This window comes from Choristoneura fumiferana, chromosome 18 (genome assembly GCF_025370935.1).
Source record: "Choristoneura fumiferana chromosome 18, NRCan_CFum_1, whole genome shotgun sequence".
In the NCBI taxonomy this organism is placed as follows: Eukaryota; Metazoa; Arthropoda; class Insecta; order Lepidoptera; family Tortricidae; genus Choristoneura; species Choristoneura fumiferana.
In genome coordinates this window covers 23131535-23147989 of record NC_133489.1, presented here as the reverse complement: position 1 = coordinate 23147989, position 16455 = coordinate 23131535, and the positions used below count along the sequence as shown (strand labels likewise).

The following is a 16455-nucleotide window of genomic DNA, read 5'->3' as shown; positions in this document are numbered from 1 at the left end:
AAACCCCGGCTTGCACCTCTGAGTTTTTCGAAATTCATGTGCGGAATTACATTTGAAATTTACCACGAGTTTTACGGTGAAGGCACTAACCTGCAAAGCAATTCAATGGTGTGTGTGAAGTTCTCAATCCGCACTGGGCCCGCGTGGGAACTACGGCCCAAGTCCTCTCATTCTGAGAGGAGGCCTGTGCCCAGCAGTGGGACGTATATAGGCTGGGATGATGATAAGCGAAGAGTTTACCCTGAAACTTTGTTAGTGGGTATAATTTTAAAGATGGACAGGTACACTTTTTAACTTTGGCTTTTGTTTTGCCATTCTCAGGTCGGAGACAACCTGAGCTCAGCCAGCCACGTCTTGGGTGACCTATCCCCGGCCACGTGGTACGAGCTGGCCATAGAAGCCGTCAACGACGCTGGTACGGAGCGAGTCACACTGCTGGCAGACACGCACACCTTAGCTGGAGGTAGCAATATTGCTTTCTTCCGTGCTTCTCCAATTCTTTAATTTCCAATGTCCAAGGCAAGCAAACCAACAAAATGGACGGATGACCTGGTTAAAGCCATTCACGGTGGATGCAGGCTGTTTCCAATCGAAGCAATTGGAGGTCTATTAACGAGGCTATAGTGGATATCTTACGGATATGATGATGGTGATATTTTCCAATAATTTATTTCCAATGTTTATTCTAACGGGCTACCGTTAAAATAAATATGCTAATATTCTAAGGCTATGCTTGCATCAGAACTGTGCAAGACAGATGCAGTGCCAAAATCAAAAAAAAAATTCTGTAAATAGGCTGCAAAGGGTTCTTTTACATGTCAATCCTTCCAGCGCTTTCGGAAACATCATAAATATTATAATGGTGCAACCACCAATCTTCCTTGGCAATGGCCAAGAAGAGAGCGCCGCAGGAAACATTTTACCCACGGCTCGGACATACGCTCAATACATTGTTTGTTCAGCCTACTAATTGTTTTGGTTCAGGCCGCATCCCGCCCATAAAGCCGATGGCGCCGCTGTCCGGTGGCGAGCGGCGCGCGTCGCTGCGCACGGTGGTGCTGTCGTGCGCGGCGAGCGGCGTCGTCATCGTCGTCACCGTGGCCGCCATCGTCTGCGTCGTGCACGGCAAGCGCAAGTCAGTCACAGCCACAGCCGCGGCCGCAACGGTAGAGCACGCGCAGCTCGGGTCGGGCCGACATCACATCACATCACATCACATCACGGGGCAACCGCGCATGGCCCGACCCGCTCCTGACCCGTTTCGGTTCCCATTTCGATGCTTTTACCCCCGACGCAAAAAGGAGGATATTTTATAAGTCAAAGTCAAAATATTTTTGTTCAACTTAGGATACACAAAGCATTTATGAATGCCAAAAAAATCTACATACCACCGATTAGGAAAACCTCTGTTGAGAAACCCTTGTCGCGGTATATTGTCACTACTTTGAAAAAATCTCGTATCTCAAATAAATACGTCAACAAATTTGACCCTTAAAACAATATACATTAAGTTCACTCAGTAAGATCATCGATTTTTTAGATACCAGCTTTTTTCCTAGTGACAATATATTTTTTAAACAGATCTACGGTCACCTAACGCAGTAGATTCGCCTTTTTGAAGTAGTTTGATTTGATCCCTGTATGCGTGTTTTTGTCTGTCGCATCATGACATCCAAACAGATGTGCAATTTGAGCTAAAAGCCAGTTTAATCGAGGTAGTTCTTAGTTATGTGTCAATAGAATTGGTGGCCATTTCTGACAATATTGAACTTTGAAATCACAATGTCTTCAATCACCACCAGTACAGTCAAATTATCTGATTCCTGACCTACCGTAGAACGTTCTCACAGTAAGTGTTATAATAAATTCCCTTGTCAAGCAATGCAATGTCACTATGACTTTTCCACGAACAGGTCCCACCGCGGGTCACGATTCAGTTGGTTCAAGTGTACAGCTAAGATGCTAACACATTTCCAGATTCTTCTGCATATCAAGCGACCACTACATGCGTGACGACCGCAAGCTGAGCGAAAGCAACGAGGCAGAGCGAGAGAAGCTGCGAGAGGGGCAGAAGCTCTACTCTTCATCCTCTATAAATAATGAGAAGTCCAATGATGATTCTTCTGGTAAGGAGTACTGACATCTTCATATAATCATAGTTCAATGCCTCGCATACTTTTCTGCTGCTCACAAAGTAGTTCTTAGCCAAAACGTCATAGTTACCGAGTATATATTATGATAGATATAAAAAAAAAGTTCTCTCCTGTTCTGAAAGTTTAATTTTCATGGGTAGATAGCCGGGTGGAAAATTGCGTCAGTGTCATTGCGTGTTCAGTTCGAACTGAACACGTATCATGCTTTGATCAAACTCCATGCAGTTCAAAATACAACATAATACGTCTATATCCCAAACATTTCAACCATGTTGCAACTTTCAACGAACACAAACCCACGAGGGCCTAGGACAACTGTCCGTTGCTTTTATTCTGGAGACCTTGTCACAGTTCTGTATGGTTCCTTCTAAATTCTGAATGTAGGAAGACGTGACTTACATCTGTGAAAACTTAAAAAGTGCTCATGCGACTGAGCCAATGGTCCTTTTCCAGCAGAGCTGTACGAGATCAGTCCGTACGCAACGTTCGGCGTGTCGGCGGCGCATTCCCTGCAGTTCCGCACGCTGGCGCGCCGCGACGACGACGCAGCGCCGCCGCACCGCCGCCGCCACCGCACCTGCGAACACTACCGCTATGGTGAGACAAAAGAACAACCAGCCGTTGGAACTGGTGCGAGTGGGCCGCCATATTGGTGAGACAACAGGGTTTGTCCCGTTCTACGGGTTCTCATTTTAAATATTCCCATTTTATATAGATTCGTGGTTGTGGCGCTTCGCTGACCGGTGTCGCGGCACGTTCGCTTCAATCACTCGGTTCGCGCACTTTATGGTCATAACTAGTTCTTCCTTACCACTCTCCTCGCTTCACTCGTTATATTAGCCTTCGTTACGTGCGAAGGTAAAATGAGTTGGGAATCTGTCGAGTGGGAATCCGATCAGTCGGGAATCTGTAAAAATGAGAATCTATGGAATTGGGAACAAGCCGTAAAAGGGCAAAATGGTCAAAATGATACGTGTAAGATGATTGGTGGCATACCGATATACAATACAGTGTCAATCAAATTAAAAAGGTAGATTTTTTAAATGTACTTATTGATTTTCATTTTAAAACTAAGCTTTTGTACGTAAATCGCAAAATCGATGTACTTAACGTCTTACAAAACAACTTTTTGGCTGTTACAGTGGCAACACTATTTTGAACTGATACATCACTCGGAATAAAGTACATACTTACTAAAACCAGAAATGGCGAATCAGTAAGACTCAACGTGCTAATTTTTTATGAAAACATAAACAATCTAGTTCCGTACAATCAAAGATTGTTTCTTATTAAGTACATGGACGAAAACTAAACTACCAATGAGCTCGTGTTTGTAAATAGTTTAAAAGCCACTGTAACAAGCCATCTCACCCCGCTGCATCAGCAGCCCCTCAAAATTGACCCCATAACCCTGGCTGGCAGCAGCACAGCAAAACCCCCCATAACCCGATTGGCTGGTAGTCCCTTGCCCCTATATTGGGGACTCAGACCGGCCCGTCTGCGCAGATGAGTCGAGCCTGTCTAAATGCTCGACAGTGGAGGCGCGGCACCGCATGCGCGCGGCCTGCGCGGGCGCCGGCTGGCGGGACGCGCACACTGACTCCGACGACAACAGCGACAGTGCTAGTGCTGCCAACACTACTACCAAAGGTATCATAGCGTACTCATTTTTAATTCTACCACAATATTTGACATACTTACTATAATGTGTGTAATTATTGCACAAAAAATACAGTTGACAAACTTTGAGATATTTTGTACAAAGTCTACTATTAAGTAAGTTGAAGTTAATAATTAAAGTCAAAAGCAGGATTCGTCATTACCTACTGGTTCTGTGAATGATTTTTTTTATTTATCTTTAACTTTGACACGCGTTTGTAATTTGAATTTGTAGTTTTTTTATGTACTTAATTTCCAATAATTTAGCTACCCACCAGAACACAGAAATGACAAGGGTGCTTTAAGTTAGATAGGTACATTGTTCCCGTACATAACCATCTTACAGGTACAGAGGCAGAGACAATTTAATTAAATGTAAGTAAATAAAGGTTACGATGTCAGCAAAATCCCAATATTTAAATTTAACTGCCGGACCTAATGATTTACGCGTGCAAAGCCAGCGATTTTAGAAACGGAAAGATACGGAGGTTAAAACCCATTTATGAATGAGATCTGATTCCTCAGGGTCGGGAGGCTCGCCGGGCAGCGTGTACGGGTCGGGCCGGCGCAGCGCCGCGCGCACGACCAGCAGGTAGACTCAGGTACCTCCCTGCCCTCCCCCCCCACCCAGCACCCGCCGCACCACACGGCTGTACCCTCACTGTATTATACCTACACTGTGATCACTGCTACTCACGTTGCCTTTAAAGCCAAGTTTAGACTTGCAAGAAAAATCGTGCAAGTCGCATTACATTGCGAGGCCGTAAACCCAACGAATTTGTATTGTTCAATCCAGCGCCGCAATGTAATGCAACTTGCAGAATTTTTCTTGCAAGTCTAAACTCGGCTTACGGTGCAGCCACAAATTGCTCGATGCCCGTGTGTCAAGCGATAAATCTGGTCACGTGGCTCTATTTTTAATTTCCCGCGACACAAAAAAGCAGCAGGGCTACTACGAAACTCGAAACACGAAGTTCGTATCGTACCGTCCCTCTCGCTCTCGTATTAAACAGTATAAGTGTCAGAGGGACAGCACGACACGAACTTCGAGTTTTGAGTTTCGTAGTAGCCCTGCTGCGTCAAGTCGCCGCGTCGAACAGCAGCGTCAAGATGGCTGCTTGTAGGAATTTTTCTGGTCTTGGAAGCTAATTTCTTAACCTCCTTTAGTGGCAGTCGCGGCAGTACTATTTACAAATAAAAGAAAGTGGAGTGAATGAAAAAATAAGTGTTTTTTTTCCGAAAGTGAAGAGGTTTTTCGCTATATCACGTGACCAGATTTGACGCTGGAAACGAGCGTCAAGCGACTGCATGTGGCCGCACCTTTACATCAGGTCGCTAGGGTTGCTAGCAGCGCGGCAGTGTCGACCGCCACCATGCTAGCTGGCGGGCGTGGGTGTAAGTAAAATCCGTCGCGCGTGACACGCGTTTGTTAGCGCTGCTCAGTCTATTTTTCAATAGGCGTCACCAATGCGGGCTATTGTTTTTTGTCTCACTAGATGGCGCACTGTTGCGTGAGGTTTTTAAGTATGGCTTCAAAGTCTGTTATTACGAGCGTGAAAACAAAGTTTAGATTCAAATCATATTTATACACCTTAAAACCGTACTATAAAAATATCGAGCATGCCACAGTGTTGCATAGTCCCCGTTTTGTTTGGAAAAAGGGAGGACAAAGGTTTCCGAAAGACAAAACTGTCTCAAAACACAGACTTCATTGACCCGAAACGCATATTTGCCATAAATATTTCAGATAGGTATTGCAAATATTCACAAGATTACTCTAATTATAAATTAACCCGCGTAGCTCACCCAAAAACTATGAGATTTGACATTTCGGACACCTCACGCTACACTAGAGCCTCTAGTGGCGAATTCATACGCGATAGCCCTCATTCCGTGGAAACCCGCGTCAGCTAGCGTATGTAAGCCCTTAGACCTGCAAGGAAAGTGGCGCAGGCTGTATTACATTACGAAGCCGTAAAGCAAACGAGTTTGAAGTGTTCAATCGAGCGCCGCAATGTAATGCAACTTGGATTTTTTCTGTAGATCTAAACTTAGCTTAGCATTCCGGTGTTGACGACCGCAACTAGAGGCGGCGATGGCAATACACGACCGCGACCGGATCGCAGAACTCCGGGTAACGGTTGCAAACATCCGCGACTAAAAGTTAGCAAAATAGTGGGCAAGAGATACTGAATGCGTTAAAACCTCCCGCTAGTGACCCAATGTGAAAGCGACCACAGATTAGACAATGTGTAAACTGAAGATTAGATCCGCTCGGGTGAGTTGTTTCTCACTGAAAACCGTTTAAACTTCTAAAGGTAAGTAAGTAATGCGATGGGTCAGGCTTGTAAAAACTCACCTTCCTGAAATGTACACTTATTCTAAAGGTGCACTTTTTAGAAGGATCACTTTCTTGGAAGGTAGGTACATGTCTAAAAGTACACTTACAATACACCTTCTCAAATACTGTATTTTCTCAGATAGAGCACATTGTGAAGATAAAGTAAGTAAAATTTTTGTCAGAAGGTGCACTTTCTCAAATCATGAATAAACTCTAGCTAGGGACTATTATAAAAACTCACTAAATAAAAAGATAGAGTAAGCCACTTTGTGTATTTAGTGGTTAAGATGGAAATAATGAAGGATCGAGAATGTGCCTCAACTGGACAAGTGTGACTTTGGGAGTGTTACTTGTGTACATTTTACGGAAAGTCCACTTTGGTGAAAAAGCACATATCAAGAAATTGGGTCTTACGAGCCTAACTCAAAATTGGCGGTCGCATCGGCATATCATGGCCAGGTCTTTTAGCAGCACAACGTGACCCCTCATATCAGTAGCTGGCACTGACGAAATTAAACACAATTAGATCACAAAATAATGTTTACATTGTTTTATTTTGTTGAATAATAATTATATTATTTTGTTTACTAGTGACAACACTATTAGCATTAATAAACTTAAGATATCTAAATGCTTTTCTAGATTAGATTATATATATGTATAGTCAAGTTAGGCCTATTTCCAATAGGCTTTTGGAGTCTTTAGTAATGATACACACACGCACCAGGTAAAGACGTTTATTCCCTTTCACCAGTTCGGATTACAGTATCTATTTTACAAACAATGTGCCACGGCCGCGAGTCGTAGAAGAAGAAAAACCTGAGAAAATTCTACTCAGTGTCACAGGCCATCTTGTCGTAACCGGCCAATCAACGTCGACCGCCAGGCGCGCGTGAGCGTTGATTGGTCGGTTCAAACTGTGGTGCACAGATAGAGAGACTTAGAAGTATAATAGTGGCAGGATGATGCGGCAGCGCTGCTGGTCGCTTAATAGCGCCACAGGCTCATACTATTTACTCAAGTAGCTTTTTGTTCATGTACATATAATGATGGGAAGATGGGATATGGAATTATGTCTGTGAAACTATCTGGTCTGGTATGACCGATAATCGCAGATTGAGAATAACAGGTACACTCATGGACACTGATTGACTGATTACAATCCTTCGACATACTCCAGAGTCTCTAGACATGCCGATTGTTCTCTGCATTGAAGTGTCAAATGTGTAGCGATACAGAGGGCCTACTCCAAATTTTCGAAAATCGAAGTTCGTATTGTACCGTCGCTCTCACTCTCGTATTAAATAACAGTATAAGTGTCAGAGACGGAACAACACGAACTTCGATTTTTCGAATTTTCGCAGTAGCCTCGCAGGATTGCTTAGCCTGCGATATGGCTAACACGCGCCAGCTATACAGTCTGTACCTAATTACACCAGTAGTCTCTCGCCCGCCACCGCATACCGACCTAAGCTGTATCCATTAGCAATAAATCGGGTCGTGTTACAGACAATTTACCATTCGAAACAACCCTAAAGGCCCGTAAAGACTAGAAGAAGTTAAAAGGTGAGACCTGTGGCATAACCTAGGACCTTGGCGCAAAAAAGAAACTGTACCCTCACTATTTTGCTTACTGTAGTATCTCCTATTATTTTGGCAGGGTTAAGGTCCGAGGTCCTCTGAGCGTGAGGGTCTTACGCCATTTAATGAGACCATTGGGTCAAACTATGACGACTAGAATTAATAACAGAGTAGAAAAGCTAGGATCTAAATACTTGCCTATTTTTTAGTGTTTCTACAGATTGCCTACTTCACATTATTGTCCACAGCGGCGGTCTGAACGGGAGTGATGGCCATTCCGTCTATACGCCCGTGCCTGCCATATATCCTCACTTATTGACAAGTATGTATTAACCAACCAATCAACCAACCTTTTCAATAAACCTTCTTTACCAAGTTTTCGATTCGTTAATTCCTAATTGGCCATATTTCCTGATACGACACTTTCCTAACTGGTCATATTCCTAACTCGTCATATTCCTGATTTCGTCAGATTATGAACTCGCCATATGTACAGTCAAATGAATTTACGAACACGTGCTTACCGATGCACCCAGAACCGATGTAAAAAGTCCGAATCGGTGCTGGGTGGTGTCAAGGGCAGACCTCTTGAGGGGAGGTTTGACCTTAAAGGAGGCCTAGTAAGTTATTCTTTGAGTAAAACAATAAGACGTTTTAACAATTTTTTAATTAAATATTGAACACAAAAAATAACAGGCCTAATTTGACAAAATTAAAAGTAAAAGTATTACGAGAATCTCAGGTAGTGAGTTCAAGAGATTTTATTGAGAGGTGGTTCTGATTATTCGGTCTCACTGGCCTACACTTCCCTGGAGTCGGAGAGAAGAACCCGGAGCGAAGAGGCTGGCCACAGCAGGGGGGCCTGGTCCAGCTGAGTGGTCGTCGGTGCCGAGGTCAAAAGGGGCCTTAGGGCGGCAGGACGAGCAGCCTGGACAAGTGTTCCACGCAGGAGCGATCAGGGTCTTGGACGAGCCAGGAAGGATGTGCAGTACTCCGGAAGTTAAGGCCGTCAGGGCTTAGTGTCAGGTTAAAGGAGCCGCCTGAGCCGTGAGAATTGTAGCCGAACGGAGCTTTGAAAGTTGTACGAAGGTTGTAAGCCGTACAAAGGTTGTAAGCCGTACGAAGGTGTAAGCCGTACGAAGGTGCCCTGTAAATTAGGTGGTGTCAGTTGTGGTCCAGTGCTAGATTGTTTGCCAGTCACTCCTCTGCAGCGATGCACCAACTCTAGGGTGAGCTGAATTGCAGTGAGTGGCAGAGACAATCATACGGAGTTACAGGCAGGCAAGGGAAAGTGATTCTAGTTTTATATAATTATTTTAAAAAATAAAAGGTAAAAATAAATAGCCTAAGTGACCGTTAAAATTTGAAATACAACAGTTCACTAAATAACCGTTAGAGGATTACATTTGAATTTAAACGTCACTTAGCTGAGTTTGAATTTATTTTAACACCGGTAAGCATCCGTTGCATAAAAGTAATAAGCATTAACATAGTTTCTGAGTTTATAACAACGGATGAGAGAAATTAACAAGTGTTAAAATATTAAGTATAAGAAATGTTTGAAATAAAAGATTCCCTGGCCAGGGGAAGCCTTCAGTTCAATTACACAAAGTTAAATTATAAAGAAAATAATTCTAATAAAATACACAGAAAAACACAAGAGTTAAATATCGGAGAACTTACCAAGTCTGGGCGTATGGAGCTTTCGAGGAAGCTGTTTAGTGTAGTCTGAGCTGTTGAATGTGTGTTTTACAGCTGTGCTTCAGCTTTTAAGGGCGAGAATATTACAGTTAGAATTCCCCGGTCACAGCTGATCGACAGCACCCCCCTTGGCCGACAAAAACGGTCAAGGGTGAGTTGGTTATAGATATATTTAGTCGTACAAACTCGTGTAGTAAATGAATGTAATAAAATGCCTATTTTTATAAAATAAATAAGTAAATAATAAATAAATATTAAATACATATTATTACGTAAATAAATGAATCAAGTGAAAACTACGGTGGCGACCTCTAGAGTTCGTCCGTCATTCTGCTCAGAGATCCCTTATTGAAGAAAGCGCCATCTAGCTTGCACTGAGCTAACTAAGATGTCAGCGATCGCCTATGTGCATCGTGACAGTACGCCCGTCCCTCCAAAAGAAATTTGAGCCTCATAGCAAATTTCGATAAAAAAAATTACACTATGACATAACGCTTACATACGTCGTCTCTCATACTATGATCATACTTCTACTCTCATGGCGGGTCAAACAACAACAGAGGCTTGTTGACCCTTATGTCAAAGGAATAAAATGTGTTAATGGAAGGTGGACGTTGTATGCATTCATAAAAATATATATAGACATTAATTAAATCTGTGATTGAAATTACCATCCGTTCCAATCATTAGAGTTTTGAATTACAGAGGCTAAGGGCATATTTTACGTGTTACCAACCGCACGGGTTCCGTAATTCAAATTTTAAAATACTTTTTAACGAGTTGCAAGTTCTCGGGTAAAGGCTTAAGGACAGATCAATTAATATTATAATAATGAGTGGCGGACCGCGACAAATGATTATACTAGTTTAGCGTGTACCAAGTAATATGTACGCGCTATAAGATTTAAAGAAAATAATAGTGCAAAAGGTGCAGCTATTATACGTGCGCGCGGAGGCGGCGCGCTAAAATGACTTGATTCTATAAATAGAACCGTGCGTCTAAGTGATAAGGGAGTGTGATAAGACAAAAATTAAATTAACACGCGTGCGCATTCGCCGGTGCTAAATGGAGACTGATGTGACGGCGCGCGACAGCTGATCGCCCGTCCAGATGCATTATGTAATTAGTACCTACATTGATAAGGAAGCAAGTAATGCATTATTTATTTAATGTGCGCAGACGCTACCTGCCGCCCGGTGTTAATTTTAAATCTTTAATATGCCATGCACCTAAATCGTTACCAGAAAGATCCTGTAGTTCGAAAACGAGTGGAGATCTTTTTTTAGTTATTTTACACTTAACGAACTTTGGTGCAAGTTTTTTGCTAAAGTATTTAGACTTATCACTTAAGAAATACGTGCGCTTCCAGACCAAGTCTCCCACATTAAATTCAGCCGGTTTTCGGCGTAAGTTGTAACGCGCAATGTTTTTTTGATGTGCGTTATAAAGTGAGTGTTGAACTTTATCAAATATATGGGTCAAGAAACCCATGTTTTGTGCGTAAATATCGCGAGGTAGAAAAAGTATTTCATTCCCCAAATCGTTATCAACGAAGTGTGAACCACAAGTCACTAACTCTCTGCCGTAAACAAGGAAGGAAGGAGTATAACCGGTTACCTCGTTCACAGAATTATTTATAGCGAATTGTACTTTAGGTATGTTGACGTCCCAAGTCCTATGGTCGTCGTTAACAAAGGTGGAGACGCAGGATATTATAGTTTTATTGTAGCGTTCCGTATTATTAATATGTGGACTGTACTTTGCTATTAAAAACTGGTTAGGCACCTTGTATTTATTGAGAAATGTTTTTAGTTCGCGGCTAATTAGTTGTGACGCATTATCCATGTAAATGGTTTGCGGTATTCCGTGAACTAAGAAAATGGAATCTTCTAAATGTTTGACTACGATTGCCGCAGTTGCGTTACGTACCGGAAATAAGAAACAATATTTTGAGAAAATACAAGTAACCACGAGCAAGTAACTATTTTGTTTACGACTAGTGGGCAATGGACCGACGAAGTCCAAGGCTAGGGCTTGAAAGGGCCTCGAGCACTGTTTAGGCCTTCCCATTTCACCTAGTGTCGCGTGCGTAGGATGTTTATAAGCGATGCAAGTGTCGCAAGAGGAAACGAACTTTGATACGTCTCTATACATGCCTACCCAAAAGTATTTGAGTGCTATACGGTGATAGGTTTTGAAAACGCCTAAGTGTCCGGCTGTTGGTTCTGCATGATTTTCTTTTATAATTTGTTCGCGTAATTCCGCTGGCACAACCTCTTTCCACGCGAACTCATTGTTAAACCTAGTATCTGACTTAGTAAGTCTATATAAGGAATTGTTTACAATTTTATAATTGGGGAAACCTTGCGGTGTGTTTACACAGCTATTATACAAGTCTAAGTACCATTTGTCTTGCGAATTGAGATACGAGTTAGCAATAGTTATTGCCGACACCGGCACGGATCTTGATAACGAATCAGGTATTACGTTATCTTTGCCGCGACGATGTAAAATCTCAAAATCGAAAGAAGACAATCTTACGCCCCAACGGGCTAGGCGTCCGGTTGGGTTATTAAGAGAAAGGAACCATTTCAAGGATGAATGGTCGGTATAAACTTTGAATGTTTTTCCGTTTTCCAAGTAACAGCGCCAGTGTTCTAAGGCTACTAGTACGGCTAAGGTTTCCCGTTCAGTTACACTATAATTCTTTTCACAGCCTGTTAATGACCTACTCATATAAGCGACCGGGTGCTCCTGGCCGTTTATATTTTGACATAACATACCGCCGACGCCATAGTCACTAGCGTCAGTGTGTACTTCGAACGGTAAATCAAAGTTGGGACAAGAAAGAACCGGAGTTGTTACAAGGCAGGCTTTAAGTTTTAAAAATGCCTGTTCGGCCTCTGGCGTCCACTGAAATGGAGGGGCTTTCTTTTTATTAGAAGTTAAAATATTTAAGGGCCCTGCCAGAGTACTAAAGTTGGGAACGAAACGGCGGTACCAAGAGGCGGTACCCAGAAAACGTTTTACCTCTTTTTTTGAAGTTGGTCTAGGATAGTTTACGATTGCATTTACTTTTTCTGGGTCTGTACGCAGCCCTTGAGCGTCTACAACGTAACCTAAGTATTTGAGACTGTCCCTGAAGAACTGAGTTTTCTCAAAGTTGATAGTTAGACCAGCTGTTTTTAATTTAGTTAGGACGCGCAGAAGTAATGTCACGTGGTCCTCGAATGAATTACTAACACAGACTATATCGTCGAGGTAACAGAAAACTTTCATTTCAAATTCGGGGCCGAACAAACTATCGACTAAACGTTGCTGTGTAGCTGGCGCGTTAGTTAGACCAAAAGCCATAGTTTTAAAACAAAAAGTGCCCCTTGACGGTACGAAAAACGCTGTTTTCGTTTTATCCCGCTGATTAATGGGTATCTGCCAAAAAGCTTTAGAAAGGTCGATGCTAGTAAGGAACTTAGCATCTCTAAGGTTATCTAAAATTTCCGAAATGTACGGTAAGCTATATGCGTCCTTTTTAGTTACTGAGTTAAGTTTTCTACTGTCTAAACAAAATCTAGGCTTGCCGTTCTTTTTGTTTACTAAAAGTACTGGCGATGACCAAGCGCTTTCACAAGGTTCGATTACGTCAAGCTGTAGCATTTCGTCGACCTGTTCGTTAATAATTCTAAGTTTCTCAGGAGACATGCGGTAAAATCTTTGGCGTATCGCCTCAGTGTCGCCGGTATCTATATTGTGTGTTATTAACGAAGTTCGACCTAAACCTATCCGTTCGTAAGAAATGCTGTTAAATTGGCTTATGATGTTATCTGCCTGGACGCGTTGAGACTCAGTTAAGTGACTATAGGACATAAGAGTTTGGGAACCCTCGACTTGCTCTGTGTGCTTGATGGCGCATTCGCTTACCCCAATACTATACAAGTATTTGGGGCAAACTTTAAAGGTGCGCCAGAAGTCAACACCTAGAATGAGCGAAGTGAGGATTCCCGGAACTACATATGACCTTACAGTGTGAGTTATAGACTCAAAGGTCAAGTCCAGGTCGAAATATCCTACACTATCTAGATGTTGGCCGCCCGCGGCTGTTACACGCACAGAGTCGTCGATTAGTAGTTGATGTCCCCTTTCAAGTAATCTATTGTGAAAATTGTTACCTATAATAGTAACGGCGGAACCAGAGTCGAGCAGAGCCGATACCTCTAGTCCGTTAATAGATACCTTTACAAAAGGTCGCGAGTCTACAATAGAGGGTTGAGGCGATACAGTGGCCACTTTATATGAATTAAAAAAATTTGAAACATAATTAAGCCATTGTGACCAGTTATTTTCTTTTATTAGACTGTGATCACTGGATCGCCTCGCCTTCAGTTTTTTGAAGTTGAGGTTGTAGGAACTGGTTTTTTATTATTGCATTTAGAGCAATTAATAGATTTAACGCCCGGCAATCCGCATTTAAAACAGACTATCGTACGAGGCGCTTTGCAGCTTCGTAATGTATGAGTGTTTGTGCGACAACGCGGGCAAAATAGTTTTATATTATTATTGTTGTTATTTTGCGAGCTGATTGCATTAACCGGATAGCGGGTTTTATAATTAGAGAAATTATGTGCACTGGCGTTGTTACCTGGGGAATTTTTCCCTTGATATGGTTGCTTTGGAGAGTTTAGGAAAGACGATTGTTTATTGTAAGCGAATTCTGGCGCGAGCGTATCCGAATTCGCTCGCGGAGGTTCGCGGAATTGGGACATACGCGCATGAACCACTTCGTAGTTATGGCAAAGTTTACGCAAGGTATTTAAATTATCTATTTTTTCCGCCGTGGCTATGACAGTAGCGAAGCACGGCCGAATATTATGTAGAACAATTTCTAATTGTTCTTCTTCGGTAAATGGCACGGTTAGCCTTGAGAACATGCCGTGCATAATTGAGAGATAAATCGTTATATTCTCGCTTTCGCCCTGAGTACGCGCGCGAATTTCCGATTTTAATCTGTAGTCGTAATCGTGCAGAGAAAATACTTCTATGAGTTGTGTAGAGAGGTCATGCCAGTTATCTATGGAATCCTTAACCGAACGGAACCAGTGAAGGGCGTCTCCTTCGAATATTTCCGTTGCATGTTGAAGAATTTTTTCAGGTTTTAAATTTCGCGCGGCTAAAAATTCTTTTACCCGTTGAACAAAAGAGCGTACGCAGGTCTTCCCGTTGTACCGTAATTTAGCTATATCAGAAGACATACCACGGTCGCAAGTAACTGCTATTTTTGTAGGGGTTGCGGACTGAAAGAATTGGTATTATTCGTGGAGCGGTGAGTGACTTGTGGTGTCTCCTCACATTGTTCGAAATCCTCTCCTTCGTTAGTGTCATGAACTGGTCGCAAGTCCGCCAACTCTTGGTATATTAATTGAAATTTATTTAAACAAACATTATAAGAGTCCACGGTAGTGGGGGTTACGGGAGTAATACGCCTTAATCGGTGAAAAATATGGTTACACAAGTTATCCGTACGTTCGAGTAAACCGTCATCAAACTTAGCCTTAAGGGAAACTAATTGTGACTGTGCCTTAAGTACACTATCAGTCGCGCCCTTAATATCCTCGGTTACATCGAGACCTGATTCTAAAATATCACTGGCGGGTAAAGAAGCTGACAGTTTGACTATCTGTTTACGCAACTCAATAACGGTATCCGCGGGATTGGTACCTCGAATAGCCACCTCATAAGTTAGTTCTGCCTTTTGAAGAGACAAGTATTTAATTCTATGACAATCCATAGTTACGATTACCTCAGTTAAATATAAGAATACCCGAAGCTAATTAATAAAAACGTTAGCCTGTTTGCTAGCGATCGAAGTATAATGGTCTCTAAGCAGGGAACAGACGGTCGAAAATAGGGAGCACACGTATAATGAATAATGAGATAACTGGTTTTGTTAACTCTGCGCCAGTTGATTTTTAGCAAGCACTCGAGTAGTATGATATGAATGTTGTGAGTTGTGATGGTGGTTTGTGTAGTTGTATGCCAGATGTGGTATTTCTTCGACACACAGTACCTAAATTTAACTCTCCGTATGTTACAGTGCTATTTAAATTAACAAGTAGACACAAAAAATAAAAGTGTTGTGTATCTCCCAGTAATGATCGAATGTAAAATTTATTAAGAGACCGCGATGAAGTTAATTTAAGTTAACAGTAAATTTGGAAATAAAAATAAATGTCAGTGTGTTTACCGAGATAATGATAAACTGATTTTGATGAAAGATCTAAATAGTGGTTCAGATATTTAAAAAATATAGAATATCGTTGCTTTTCTATAAAATTGTAGGTATTTCAAATACGTTATTTAAAATGATTTGAATCGTTAGAATTTCAAATTCAGTGGTTGGCAGTCACTAAATTTTAAATACTGTTTCACTTGAAGCAGCGGTGAACAATATTAGTGAAAGTATAATTGGCGTCAGTTACGGTTAAATTTAACTTGATGAAAATTAGTAGGTAGAATTTGAATTGAACCGTTAACGTATTTGAATTTAGTTAATGCAACAATATTTAGTTAACTTTAGGGTATAGATTGAAATTGTCGTTGAGATTTGAATTTTAAAACGCCGTCCGTTTCAACTGTGGCAAGTGACAGTTGAAATTCAAATAGGCCGTTGACGAGAAAGTGGTCAAAGGTCGGCAGAGTATTTGAATTTAAAGATAACGGTAAACGTTTAAAATTAGAGTTATTAAAAGGAGAAAAAAAAAAGCTATAAATGAACCACTTAAGGGATCTCGGTAACTGAAACACTGGTTATGCCTATTATTCGCCTCTTACGAATTCCTAGACGGGGAATGGCGTTATTCTAAGCCCCGACCACCATACAGGGGCGAGAAAAAACAGGGTACTTACTGCGAGATACACAGAACACACAAGATACACAATAAATTTTTGCACAATCACTGCAATTCTAGGCAAGAAAAACGTAACAATCAGAACCTCTCAAAAAAAAAACCACCGGGCGGCCACTGT

At 41.8% G+C, this 16455-nt stretch overlaps 1 protein-coding gene across 1 annotated transcript in view; it reads left to right on the top strand.

Annotated features, from left to right (window-relative positions):
• LOC141437656 (cell adhesion molecule Dscam2-like) overlaps positions 1-8034 on the top strand; it is a 222385-nt gene extending 214351 nt beyond the window's left edge. Inside the window, exons 32-38 of the mRNA XM_074101109.1 lie at positions 322-463; positions 985-1135; positions 1978-2126; positions 2607-2750; positions 3660-3803; positions 4338-4414; positions 7983-8034. Coding sequence (XP_073957210.1) covers positions 322-463; positions 985-1135; positions 1978-2126; positions 2607-2750; positions 3660-3803; positions 4338-4408 — 801 coding nt within the window. The 3' untranslated portion in view covers positions 4409-4414; positions 7983-8034. The remainder of the gene's footprint in view (positions 1-321; positions 464-984; positions 1136-1977; positions 2127-2606; positions 2751-3659; positions 3804-4337; positions 4415-7982) is intronic.
• Positions 8035-16455: the final 8421 nt, after the last annotated feature.